Genomic DNA, 14,024 nt, shown 5'->3' with positions numbered 1-14,024 from the left:
ACTTACTAAGGGTTAGTGAGCGACACAAAGCAGTGGGCTTTCTCCCTTATAATAAACAAACAAAATAAAGTTTCTTTGGTCAAAAAAAGGAAAAACTTGTGACGTGACAACTTATTAATATCATAACTAATTGGTTCAATATATAATTGTGGGACTTAATAATTCACATTAGAATTAACATGGCCGCCTATAACCAATCACCACACGGCATTTTTACGGAAAGATTCTTCTCAATATTATATATACAGTTGACTAAATTGAAAATGAATTTATAAATGTAAAACTACTACTTTATATTAAATAACTAAGAAAGAGGAGAAAGAACAAACCTTGGAACAGGTCATGTGATTTGGATTTAACACACTTCCTGGACAGATGTATCGTCATTAGTTTGTAACGGGTAACTTAGCTGAAAGCGATCACTCAGATATTTGTATTACTTTCCATATAAAATTTGAGATATTGCCAAAAATAGAAATATCTGTCATGATTAGCTCAACTTAAAAAGAACACAATCAAAAGAAATGTTATCATTGTTTAGCTAATAAGAAGGTAATTGTTATTTAATTTGGATGGAATGTAATGTTTATTTACATTTTATTGATTTTTTTAGTCATTTTTTCCATCAAGTCATTGTTTCCGTAATAAATGATTATGGATTTTGTAAGGACATGATCATAATGAACATAAAAACACATTATGTGTTTTACTTTCAATAAAAATGTGCAAGATGGACTTCGAAAGTCCCTCAATTATATATTGACCCAGTTCCACTTAATAAAAACATTAAAAAATTTCAATTTTTACCAAAGTTTTGTCGATAAATCAAAGAACAAGAACACAACTTGCCAATAACAAATGCTGTGTTGTCTAAATTAATACTGCAGCAACACATTTACCCCGAAATTAAAATTCTTAATAACCAGAGAAAGGAATGAATGATGAGGTTGAAACACTGAGCACCGTAAAGTGAGAATGTTCACATGTTAACAAACCTCGTTTTGAGAAGCAGGTGGATCTTCTCTGTTGTGATGCTGCTTTACAGGTTCATTTCCCGCACACGATGTCGTGCGGTCGACACATCCCATGCAAATCTACGTATTTACATCTTGAGCGTTCTCAGTAGCGTCGTTCCAGCCTGGAGAACATTGTAACACGTTTGCACATTTCATTCAAACCGTGTCAGCGAAGCCTGACTGAGCCGATACTCACATTTCCACTTATTAATATAAAAGTCGTAACAGTCATTTAAATCCTCTTTATTAGAATGTTTCATGCTTGGATCAAGAAATAATCTTGTGGATCTCTTATAAGTTAAAGAAGACGTTTTGAAATAATCTGTGTCGTCCCGTCTTCACCCTGCAGCCCTTAAAGTGGAGCGCTTGGACGACAACTCCTGTGAAGCCACATGGGAGGCTCTGCAGCCCACGAAGGGAGACCCGGTTATCTACACCCTGCAGTGCATGATGGGAAATTCAGAGTTTAAACAGGTACGCACCATCACCCCGTGAATGTCGAGCGCTCCCTCTTTGTGTTTCACGTCTCTCCCGGTTACCTTCGTCTGACCTGCCATTCGTCACAGCGGCCTTTGTATGCAGATCAGGATGCGGATGGATTCAGGGCCGTTCGCAGCGTTCTCTATTAGTCACCGCTGGCTTTAAATTGCCCATTATTCAAAGGTCATTGATCCATGAGGTAGCCCAGGTGTCTGGCCCCTGCCGAGCACATTCATCCCTCTTAGTGGCCTCCAGCCATGTTAACGCGGAGTAATGGCCGCCGCAGGCCTATGCTAATCTCACCGCATCACACGTGGCGATTGGATCAGGAAGTTGAAATATGTGGCTGCTGTCCCCCGCTTGTTTTCGTCCGTATTGTGTCAGAGTGTCAGAGGTCTGGATTCAAAGGGCATGTTTTAGGAAAGGAGGAGATTATTCTTCGCCTTTTTGTCGCGGTTTAACAGTTTTCATTCATCTGCTGCTCTGGAGTTAAGTATATATATATATAAAAAAAAAACTGCTTTTACCCAGGCCGCCTACAGTCCTCTTTTATTCCATTAAATTTACAGCTTCTCCGAAGAGCTGGGTTTAATTCAACGGTAACGCTTTCCTCCTCGATTTACATGAGTGCGTCATTCAAGCAAACGAACGGATCAGGTTCACAGGGCTCTCTAAAAACTTGTGGGTGTGTCAGCTGGGAAAACAGCTAAGGCAGATGGCTTCCCACATCTTCCAAGGCATCAAACAACACAACCAACTACTGAATCAGAAAATAATCTGTTAATTGAAAAGTAGTCAAAGCTGAAAGAGATGGTTTTATTTATTTTTTTTTTTTAATGTACTGGCTGAAAGGGTTCAAAAACTGATTTATGTTTTTATTTATTTAAAAAGGACGTTACACATTAATCAACTTCATAGTAAATGTGCCAGTGTTAGCCAGCCGGCTAATTTTCAACTGTAGTCCCTTTAGTAAGATGTTTTAAAAACCATTATTATATCTGTGCAAAAAAAAAAAGAAAGAAAAAGGAAGCAAACAAAGCAAAACGAGTCATTCATCACTAAAAACCATGCGTTAGCCGTTAGCCTAGCTCAACGCTAAAACTAATACAACAACCAGAACAATAGATGACAACATGAACAGCATGCAGGGTATAAGGTTTGGTTTGATGCAGTAATAAAGCAGCTTAACTGTAACGGTTTCTCGGTTTATTCTGTAATCCGTTGGTCTTCAACAGGGGGTCCGCGTCCCCTTAGAGGTCCGCAGAGGTACTGCAGAGTGGTCACAAAATCTTGGGTTGATATTTTCTTTTTTTATATATATATATATATATATATATTTTCCCCCACAAATTTACATTTCTTACACATTAACATGAAACCAACATATTTCAGTAAGCATATTACATTATACATATTACATGTCGACTCTGTCAGGTTCTCCACATGGAGCCGAGATCCTGTTCAGTCCCCGGGTGAAATCCCAGACCCACGCTGCTATGTTTATGTCAGGTTTTTTTTTTTTGTTTTTTTTTATGGATGTTGCACGGCCACCCTACTGTTCCACATGTTTTTGAAATAAAAACAATGAATATTTGAGCCTGTGTATTGTTTGAATGTCTTGATATTGAATGCAAAATGATAATATTAATGTATATTTAATAGGAGGTAGGAGGTATCTAAACCACTAGGAGAGGTTTAGATATAGAACACATATAGTAGGTAGGGGGTCCCTGCTGCAGTCAATTTAAAATTCTTGTTCCGTAACCATGTTTTAATCCCACTTCTCCTCCTCGTCCCAGGTCTACAAAGGCTCCGCCACCTCCTTCCATGTCCAGAACCTGCAGCCCAGCAGCGACTACCGCTTCCGAGTGTGCGCTATCAGGCAGTGTCAGGACGCCCCGGAGCTGAGCGGCCCCTACAGCCCCACAGTGACCCTGTCCCCCCAGCGGAACGACGTGGCGCCGGGCGGCAGCGCGGCCGGCTCGGGCTCCAAGGCCGGCGCCGAGTCGGCCCGGGCCAGACAGAGCCTGTCGGACGAGCAGTGCGCTTTCCTCCTCCTCATGGTTTTCGCCGTCATCGCCATCCTCATCGCTTTTGTCATCCAGTATTTTGTCATTAAATGAGCAGTTTGCGCCACCCAGCTCTAGGGTTATAGCTTTATTCCCCCCCTTCCCTTCCCCCCCCCCCCCCCCCCCCCCCCCCCACCCACCCACCCGTCTCTCTGTTGTTTTGTATTCTTTGTTTTGTACTTAACTTGTTCTCCCGTTTCAACGGAGTAATCGCATTATTAGGAGGGTGAGCTGATGATAAGTGGAGGATGTAACATCTCATTTGGCACCTGTGATTCCTTCCTTCCTGACCTCCCCCTCCCCTCCTCCTCCTCCTCCACCACCCTCTCTCTCCTTCCTTCCTCCACCCCTCCGCCTCTTGTCACCCCGCCCCCGACTTTTGTGCTACCTGTTCTGAATCCCTCAAGATCAGCACCGTGTGTAAAAGGAACTCAGAAAGCGTAGGTTAATTTTTTTTGGGGAGAGGATCGGGAGGAAGCGGCGCATATATAAAATGTATAGAAATACTCATTATTTATATTTCCATTTACGTGTCCTGTATGAAACAGTTTTTTGATAGATGTGCTCCTAAAAATAGTATGTAGGTGTGTCATTAGCCTATGTGCTATTTTGATCCTGGGACCTGGTGGGCCAGTGTTTGCACAGTGAGGTGCGTTTGCGTCCAGATGTGTATACTGTATGTAGTTTGTGCCACCGCGGTACACGGCTGGGAGGGCTTCAGGGCCAGATGAAGGGACTCAAACCCATCACAACTCCACTCTCCACGCCTGGAGCTGGAGGAGTCTAGTGAGAGGAGGAAAAGAAGAAGAAGAAGAAGAAGAAAACAAAATCTTGTTCACTATTATAGAACGTTCATTTAGCACTTTCCGACCTTTTTTGATGTTCAGAATGTTTAAGGATGCAAAAATGACTGGAGAAATGTTAGTATATTTTTGTACAGTGAAGAGACGAGGATCTGTAAGTTTGAGGAAAAAAAAAAAAAAAGAAGACGACTCTCAGTATAAAGTTAGAAAACAAAAACCAAACTAACAGTGAATTCTAATTATTTTTACTATCATATAGTTATACTGTAGCTTGTTTTTACAATCATGCAGCTGCTTTACTCTGAGATATTATTGTTCAGCACAAAAAATGTATGCTTTCTCGTATGTTTTGTTTTATTTTGTCCCCCTCCCCGTCGCCCGCCGCCCCCCCGCCCTCACCCCCCACCCCCCCTCTCTCTCGGTTAATTGAGTTTTGCACCTTAGTGAAAGAAAAAACCTCGACTGACTGCGTCTTGGTCTTGTGATGCATTTTATAGAACACACTTTGAGATTGTGCGAGCCCTACTTGTGTTTTTTGGGTGTTTTAAAAGTTGTAGTATCACATGATGTGTCACTGAAACAGCTAATCTATAAGCAAAAAAAAATAAATAAAAGAAGAAAAAAAAACTAATAAAAAGAAGTATGTTGTTTCAGAGGCCTTAATTGGAGAGGAAAAAAAATCTCGGGAGAATTTTTTTCTTAATTTCCTTTAGTTTCTTTTAGTGTTAGATAACACTATTTTATTTTATTTTACTTATGCAGCATTCATTTTTGATGTTAGTAGACACGTGTAATCATGAGAGATATTAGTTCTGTGTATTAAGATTTATTTTGGTTTCTTTCGTCAGGTCATACATGTGTGAAGTATATTTTTTTATAATGTTGAAGTAATATAAGTTAATACTCTCCATACAGAAGATAATAAATCCTGAGTAGTCATGAATCGTGGAAACGGCGGATACGAAAGTGTGTTATCATGTACTTCCTGTGAATCTAAATTTGCCTTTTTCTCTGTGTGTTAAGTATTTGTAACAGGTTGCCGACGCCGAGCCTTCGGTGCTGATGATCTGGCTGTAGGGTTTAGTGTTGTTTGGTTTTGGGCAGATAATTTGCTGTTGAAACTGTAAAAAGAAAAAGAAAAAAAAAGATATTGAAATACAGGTACCTTGCAAAACGTCCTGCATAATTAAATGATTTGGTCCTTTAGACATTCTGCTAATGTCTTCTCTTTGTCAGTTGGAAGAATTCAAATCCCTATTTTTGATAGCGATTGTGTGCCATTTTAACACCTCTTCACCCTGGGCTCCCTCCCTTCGGCTGAGGAGATTGACAAAATGCTACAAAAACCAGTAAAATATGCACAAAAACAGAGACCATTTTTATGTAATTTTAATGTTTGCAGTTACCTCATACACCGTACATTCCAAAATGAAAATTTGTTATACTATACATACTACCAAGACATATCACTTTACAATGTTCGTTATGGGAAAAAAAAATGTATAATCATAGACATGTATCTAAAGTGTATCTGTATAGCCATGATATCTACAAAGGATCCATGCACAATAAAAGATTTATAATTCTTCATCATGTTTGACGTTTGGGGCTTTTGTTGTGTTTGAATGGCCCGCAGAAAGACAGGGACACCTCAAGCGTAGCCTCAGTGAATTAAACTCCACACGGCCGTAGCGCTGCAGAGGTTTGCACTGGGGAAAAAAAAAAACAAAACAATTTTATCCAAACTCTTTTACAGAAGAGTAAATGATTAGATAAGGTTTAGGAAAAGATAATTCTTCAAGCAGGGGCAGCTGAGTGCGACCAAAATAATTATTTCAGCCTCATAAGCAATCGTTTCACATCTTGTTATGAAATAGTTGGGAAGAATCTCTAGAGACTTTGACCTCAGCCACAATTTTAGAAGTGAACCTCAAACTAAGAAATAAAACTGAAAGAAATGCAAATTGGCTACACCGATCAGCCACAACATTAAAACCGCTGAGAGCTAACCCAGGCACATACACAAAAATGCTTTAGGAGCAACTCAACCTGGCCTCCAAATTCACTAAATCCCAAACTGATCAGTGGGATAATGCACAGAGCCCCCACTCCCCCCCACCCACTAAAAACATCCTGTTACCAGACACCACAGGACACCGTCAGAAGGCCCACGTTCATTCTCTGATGAGTCACAACTGATTAGGAGGCACAAGGGAGACCTACACAATATTAGGAGGGTGGTCACAATGTTATGCCTGATCAGTGTATTTGTAATAGAAATAAAAAAAATAACCTGCATTACATCAATCCTGGTGAATTAGAAGCTGACCCTGACCTCTGCTTTTGTTTCAAGTAATATATACACATACATGAATAAAATCTGCTCTGCTGGAACATTATTAAAATGATAATAGATGAAAAACACGGGCTGTCTCAGCGAACTCCTCCAGCACTGAAAGCACCAAAGGTTGAAAAGCTGAAGGTCCACGGATGAATCAGTGACGCTGAGTCACTCTCGACAGCCGTCAAAGAATCTGTGCGTAGGTAGGAGATTTATACACCTGTCTGCACAATCTGTTTGATAAAAAGAAAGAAAAAGAAATCTGAATGGACCGAGATTAGATTAACTTCTTTCAATGAGACGTATTAAGAAAAATAAACTCGTGGTGTTGTGCGTGAATGTGAGGGACGCTGCTGTATGAAAGCTCCTGGAGTAAAATGTCTCCGAGCCGAGGGGCCATGATTGATGGGGGTGAAGGCCGCATTGCGAACAACATTGGGATGCGCGTTGAGAGATGGACTGGAAACCTTATTAAAAGAGAAAAAAAAAAACAACAAAAAAAGCGTACAAACAAGCTTTCTCTGTCAGGTGTAAACAGTGAGGGAGGAGGGACGTTCCCCCTGACCCTCCGAGGTCCGAGCGGTTCACCGGGCCGCGGGTCAGCTCAGAGTAAACACACAAATACAACCTCGTGTCAGCGTGTCTCTGGCTGTGAAGGCTGCTTTAGTGGATTTAATGGATGTGGAGGCTCTGAACCAACAGAGAACACTACCGGTCACCCAGGCTTTGGTGATTCATGCGGAAACAGAATAAGAAAACCTGATGATCAGGAACTGGAAATGTGCCTCGAGCACCAACATTTACTTACACTAAAGGTTGGAAATAATCCAGCTTTCATGCTGACCTGTAGAATTTATCTGTCATCTCAGATTGTCCCTAAAATTCAAAGACATTTGTCATTATGCAAAGTTGCATCATGCTGTAATTTTGCTTTCTCGGCCTCTAGCCTCCTGAAATCCCCTGTCCTCATACGGGGACATTTTTTTACACTTTTTTTTAGGTTTAACTTATTCTGCTTCATTTTGACCTGTTGTCCTCATAAGTGGACACTTTTGCCTGCCATCTAGTGATAGTGAAGGGTTAATACAGTAAAATTATAGTCTGAATCTTAAAAAATTTTCTTTTTTGATATGACATGTGCACGTTTAACAAATTTTGTCACTAGAAACAAGCTACAATAATTGGCAAGTACTCGTTTGAGGACGTGGGGACTTCATTGTTTGCAATCCTGTCATATTAGTTTATTTATTAAAATAAACTGTTTTACACTTTGTTACACATTGGTGACTTTATTTTAATATATAGTGAAATAATCTGTCCATGCATAGGACTTTTTTTTTCTTTCAAACGCTACATCCTGTTCAAAGAGTAGACTTATTTTTTATACCTCTTAGATCCCAATTAACCCAAATACCTTGGAGAAATTAAAAATCTAACAAAAGAAGGTTAAATCCCTGGAACTAAATCTTAAAACCATTAGTTTGCCCAGTCTTCATTGTTGCACTGTTGCAAAAAAGAAAATAAACAAATGAATCGAAATGACTCATTTGAATCTGATATTTCTAGATTTCTGCTGCATGACTTTCGCATTGCATCGTTTTTTTACTTTTATCCTGCAACAACTAATTTTTCCATGTCTTTTTTTGTGTCTGAAACTAATTGTGTCGTCCTGTTTGGTTTAACTGATTGGCAGAATATCCAGTCTTTTTTTCTTTCGCTCCAAAGTCAGAAAACCTTGTCCAACCCTGTGAAAAATGTTGTCTTTTGAAACAGTTTGTCCTTGTCTGGTTGCCGACCAAACATGATGTTAAAATTTGAAATACATCTCTCTCCTTCCTCCTCTTCCTTCTCTTCCTTCTCAGCCACCTCGGTTGAAGTTTGGTTTGTTGTAACAAGTCTGACACATGAGGCTGAGGAGGAGGAGGAGGAGGAGGAGGAGGAGGAGGAGGAGGAGGAGGAGATGAGCTGCGGGGAGTGTAGAGTGATGGGGCCAACGGACAATTAAGCAAACACAGTCCTCATCTTTCAAGTCCAGACAGCTCGGCAAACACTCTTCACTGACTGATGGCATTAATCAATGAACACGCAGCCCTGTTTGTCCATTTGTTTCTCATGTATTCACGCTCAGTCCAGATGAATAAGACTCTCAGTCGTCATTTATTCTCCCAGAGGAGCAGCGGCATTGGCGTCGGTGGCTTGGGGGTTCCCTTAAATCCTTCTTCCATCTTTTGCCCTTTTGCCATCATCTTGCCTGTCATCATTCGATTATGGAGATTACTCAGACACAAACACACAGCAGACAACCTCCCTGCTGAGGAGGGGGTGGTGGGTTGTGGAGGTGGTGCTCCTTTCTTCATCTCTCACCGCAGCTCAACTGGTTATTGAGCATCAGGACAGGCTCTGCCACTTCATGTTACTCCCCTCCTGCCGCCTCCTCCTCCTCCTCCTCCTCCTCCTCCTACTCCTCCTCCGCCTCTGCTGCCGCCGCCGGTGCTGCTTCTGCTTCTTCTTATCTCCAGCGGCACACGCAGAGACGCGACAGGGACAGAGGAAAGTTTTAAAAAGGCTGAAAGGTCCAGCTTCAATTCTCAAGGTAAAGTCAAAGATTTCTTTTTGCACCTGCTGCTTCCTGCTCTCAGTGTTGAAGTTCACGGGATTGTTCCAGAGAGTTTGAATGGTTTATCCTGTTTACTACGACCCGCAGTGATTTATATGAAGGCTGTTTACAAAACAGCTGGTTATCTATAAGGGTTTTGATTAATCTCAGAATGACAAGAAAAAACAGTGAACCTTTTCATGCATCTTTGTAAGAGTTTATGCTGCTCCCTTGAGGAAATGGAGTGAAACAGTTTAAAATCTTACTTTGACAAAAAAAAAATTGACAAAAAAAGTCTGTAGAATTTGTGCTTTATGAGGCTATAGCAGCAGAAGAACTTTGTTTGGTCCATTAAAACCCGTTTTCTCGCCTCAGTTGCTCATTGGGGATTTACTCTTCACCGTGCCACTTACTGAGTGAGATTGGCATGCCCTGGTCCAGACCCCAGGTGGACCTTCATGCTGGTGGAGCAGAGGCCATGGACCAGTACAACATAGACGACCACCACTACGAGGGCTCCCTCTTCCCCACCTCCACCCTCATCCCCATCACCGTCATCTGCATCCTCATCTTCGTCGTCGGGGTGACCGGGAACACCATGACCATCCTCATCATCCAGCACTTCAAGGACATGAAGACCACCACCAACCTCTACCTGTCCAGCATGGCGGTGTCCGACCTCATCATCTTCCTCTGCCTGCCCTTCGACCTGTACCGCCTGTGGAAGTACGTGCCGTGGCTCTTCGGGGAAGCGGTGTGCCGCTTCTACCACTACATCTTCGAGGGCTGCACCTCGGCCACCATCCTGCACATCACGGCTCTGAGCATCGAGCGCTACCTGGCCATCAGCTTCCCCCTCAGGAGCAAGGTGGTGGTGACCCGCCGCAGGGTCCAGTACATCATCCTCGCCCTGTGGGGCTTCGCCCTGGCCTCCGCCGCGCCCACGCTCTTCCTGGTTGGGGTGGAGTACGACAACGACACGCACCCAGACTACAACACGGGGCAGTGCAAGCACACCAGCTACGCCATCAGCTCTGGGCAGCTGCACATCATGCTCTGGGTGTCCACCACCTACTTCTTCTGCCCGATGCTCTGCCTCATCTTTCTCTACGGATCCATCGGGTGCAAGCTGTGGAAAAGCAAAAATGACCTGCAAGGCCCCTGTGCACTGGCAAGAGAGAGGTCACACAGGCAAACAGTAAAGATCTTGGGTGAGTAGTTGAAGTTTTTATATGCAAATGAATTCCGAAACGTTCTAGTGTGTTCTGCAGAAAGATAAGGAAGATTCATAGACTCATATTTCCCATTTGATGATAAAAAACCATCCACAAAATCCAGAGACATTTCGTATTATCCAAAGTTGCACGCTTTAATTTTGCTGCTTTCTCTGCCTTTAACTTCCCGAAACTAAAGCTTAAATCCAAGCGGTGCCCCACTCCATTTGCCTGTCATTGTTTGAATCCGGTGTTCCTGTTTTTCTGTGAGGACACATTCGTGATTGCCTGACTCTCTTTCACCACTCTCAGCGTGCATCCTTTTTATTTATTTATTTATTTTTAAACTTTTATCCTGCAACTTTGATGAAGAAAAAGCCGTCTCCACGCGCGCTGTCGTTGATATCAGTTGCCTAATTATTCTGTTTTTGTCCGAGGCTAATTGCGTCCTGCCACTGCGCATACTGATTGCTTTAATTCTGCAGCTCAGACACACGGCGCAGGAAACCCTGTTCGTGTGCTGGAGGGGGCCGATGCCGTGGCCAGGGACGGAGCCAGTCCATGTCAACCACATGTTTAATCGCGTTGGAAAATTAATGGCGTTCACCGGCGGGGCACGCGCTGCACGGAGGCCATGTTGTCAAACTTGCGTCAACGTTTGTTGAATCCCTAATTGGATTGTCATCAGAGGTCCGCATTAATCAGCCTTAATGGAAATTTACATGCCTCTACAAATCTGCTGGCGTCATTAATCTCAGGGGTCGCTCGCTGCGAGTGACAGAATCAACAGTGGCATCAGTTTTTGGATTATTGTCAATTCATAAATAATTGGGCTGAGGAAGGCCAGATATACCTGTCCTTTAATTATTGAACTCAAATGTATTATCCTCATAGAAATAAGGATATTACCAATGTTAATTTTATCTCCAGGGGATTCTTGATCAATATCAGTGACTCAGTGATTACCTCACCCAGCGCAGACATTTCTGGCCTCGTCCTTTGTTGGATTTGTGGCCTGTTTTCTCCTCGCTGCACGTACAGTAAGCTGCATAATTGGCTTGCTTACATACCAGTGTTGTGAAAATATGCCTCCATCGTTGCAGCCAATTACTGGCTACAGTCTCTTCGAGTGACCAAGGGAGGTTGTGCACATAAGCGCTAGTGCGTGGGCTTCAGGAGAACTTCTTTTTTGATGTTGCCGTAATTGCCGCTGGTCATTAATAAATGTCAAGGGTGACCGCCGGCCATAGATCACAGGATACTTAAAGAGCCTGTAAACCAATTTTGTTAATCAGCTCCTCATCAGCCCGGCATGAGCACGATTTTATCTTGCAGAGGAATAGTGGCTGTTTCACACGTGGGCTCCCTGTATCTCTGCGTTCTCGCTGCTTTGAAGTGAGCAGAGGGGAAAAGAAAAGAAAAGAAAAGAAAAGGAAAAAAAAACATCAGGTATTTCTGTAACACGATAGAAGAAACACAAAGAAAAATAAAACACCATCCATCAAGTCTTATCAAATTGCTCCCACACAGAAACAATAAAAAAAAAAAGGGTTAGGCGCTGAGTGTTATGAAATTCTTAGAAATATAAATGATTTTTTTGTTTGTTTTTTTATTTTTTTTTATTTTCCAGTGTTTGCGTGTGACTTATTTAATCCAAAATAATCGTGACGTCTGTTCTCCCCGAAGTGCAAACGAAACCATATTTCTAAGCCTCATGAGATCTCTAGTGAACAGGGTCAGAGAACAGAAAACAAACAAACAGAAAAAAAAACATCTGTAAATCTAAAGTAATTAGTCCCTTCCTCCCTGGGCTACGTGTAGATACCACCTCAGGTCATTTTCGTTACAAAAGCAGCAGAGCACGCATCGTCAAAGGAATATATTGTGTCTCTAGGTAACTTGAGGCTGAATGTACGTTTCTTCTTCCTCGTAGCTATGGTTCCTTAGCATAGCACAAACACTGGGAAAATGAGAGGATGGGGTTTCTGTGTCCAAAATGAATAAAATATGATGTTTCTTGGGGTTGCAGTGACTTCCTGGAGTATCTGTTTGTTGCCTAGCAACCTTGTGGCAAAGCCAAGACAGGGAGGTCTTTTTTTTTTTGGATAACATTCACATAAATGTGTTGATAATGGTCTTTGGAGGGGTTGGTCGCCTTGAACAGGTTGTAGTTTTGTCTCTCACCTGTATTCTGTTCCTCCTCAGTGGTGGTGGTGCTGGCCTTCATCATCTGCTGGCTGCCCTACCACATCGGCAGGAACCTCTTCGCCCAGGTGGACGACTACGAGACGGCCATGCTGAGCCAGAACTTCAACATGGCCTCCATGGTGCTGTGCTACCTCAGCGCCTCCATCAACCCCGTCGTCTACAACCTCATGTCTCGGAAGTACCGGGCGGCGGCCAAGCGCCTCTTCCTGCTCCACCAGCGGCCCCGGCAGGCCCACCGCGGCCAGAGTGTGATCGACCAAATCTCCACTCTGAACGAAAGCCTGACCGGGGTCTGAGAGGCACTCGGTGGCTTGTTGGACTTTCCCGAGTGGTGTCTCTGCAGCTCAGAGGGTTCGAGCTAAAGAGGACACCTGCTGATGGCGTGTAGGGGGGAGAGATATGTGTTTAAATTTAACAGGGCTAGGTTCTCCACCGCACTCCGATGCAAAATCAGATGTATTGATTAAGACTTGATGATTGTCTGTTGTGTTTTTATCAAGAAAATGTTAACCCGATTGATTCACTTTCGTCTCGTTGTCTCGTCCGTGCGTTTCCTGCCTGTCGTCATATTCTCATCGGTAACGGATAAACAAGCGCCGTCTCCACGCTGGTGAAGGATGACGTTTGCCCCACGCGAAATAACTTTTCATTTGTAATTCGTAATTGTAGTCCGTCTGCGTTCTGCTGTAGGATCGAATTTGTCTTAACGTATGGTGAACCGTTGTTATCGCGGCGTCTGTTTGTTCTCATAAATCAGGAGCAGCAAAACAAGTAAACCTATTAGCCCGTGGGCCATTAGTTGTGTTGATCTGAAATTGGGTATTCCAGTGTGTGTTTTGTGTGTGGATAGATGGAGCACACGCAGATTAGTATGAAAATGGGACAGTTGCTGTTTGTGTGCGGAGGCCACCTGAGCCCTGAGGTCTCGGTAACTGCGTACGTGCCGGTCATCACATGTAATCTGACATGGCTATTATATTAAATGGGCTCTGAGTTAGATTTACACCGGCAGCAAAGGTCCCTGCATCACCATATTTAAAATAATGGCTGCTCCTCTAAGTGCATTTCAAAGAGGAGAAAAGGTATTAGGTTGTCAGCAGTAGCAGGGCTTGTTGCTTTTATAGCTTCCACTTGCATAATCTTTGACTCTTTGTACATTTCTTCTTTGATGCTGGGTTTTGCATTAGAAATTGTACATCTTTGTACCTCATGCACTCTGGCAAGACAGGCAAAATATTGTATTTTAACCTGAACAACGTGTTATTGCAGAATAAAGTTTTTTTGTTTCTTTCTCAAA

At 42.7% G+C, this 14,024-nt stretch overlaps 2 protein-coding genes across 7 annotated transcripts in view; both read left to right on the top strand.

The window, feature by feature from the left end:
• The window catches only part of fndc3a (fibronectin type III domain containing 3A), a 44,746-nt gene extending 38,788 nt beyond the window's left edge, over positions 1-5,958 (top strand). For all 5 annotated transcript variants that reach the window (XM_047593699.1, XM_047593698.1, XM_047593697.1 and 2 more), the window contains 2 exons: positions 1,366-1,490; positions 3,296-5,958. In XM_047593699.1, the coding sequence (XP_047449655.1) occupies positions 1,366-1,490; positions 3,296-3,619 (449 nt within the window). In that variant the 3' untranslated portion in view covers positions 3,620-5,958. The remainder of the gene's footprint in view (positions 1-1,365; positions 1,491-3,295) is intronic.
• A 3,277-nt stretch (positions 5,959-9,235) lies between these two features.
• Positions 9,236-14,024, top strand: mlnr (motilin receptor). Of its 2 annotated transcripts, XM_047594512.1 has the most exons (3): positions 9,236-9,302; positions 9,681-10,516; positions 12,725-14,024. In XM_047594512.1, the coding sequence occupies exons 2-3, from the start codon at positions 9,733-9,735 to the stop codon at positions 13,021-13,023; spliced, it is 1,083 nt and encodes a 360-aa protein (XP_047450468.1). In that variant the 5' UTR covers positions 9,236-9,302; positions 9,681-9,732; the 3' UTR covers positions 13,024-14,024. The 2 variants fall into 2 exon arrangements, with proteins under 2 accessions (XP_047450468.1, XP_047450467.1); XM_047594511.1 differs by lacking the exon at positions 9,236-9,302 and having other exon boundaries at positions 9,644-10,516.

Source organism: Mugil cephalus, chromosome 9, assembly GCF_022458985.1.
Source record: "Mugil cephalus isolate CIBA_MC_2020 chromosome 9, CIBA_Mcephalus_1.1, whole genome shotgun sequence".
NCBI lineage: Eukaryota > Metazoa > Chordata > Actinopteri > Mugiliformes > Mugilidae > Mugil > Mugil cephalus.
Note: the sequence above shows the minus strand (reverse complement) of the source record. Positions and strands in the feature narration are given on the sequence as shown.

Bases quoted from the DNA above. Each gene is read 5' to 3' on its own strand.
- mlnr (XM_047594512.1), top strand. From the start codon at position 9,733: ATGCCCTGGTCCAGACCCCAGGTGGACCTTCATGCTGGTGGAGCAGAG. The intron at 10,517-12,724 runs GTGAGTAGTTGA...GTTCCTCCTCAG, and splicing joins GCAAACAGTAAAGATCTTGG to TGGTGGTGGTGCTGGCCTTC.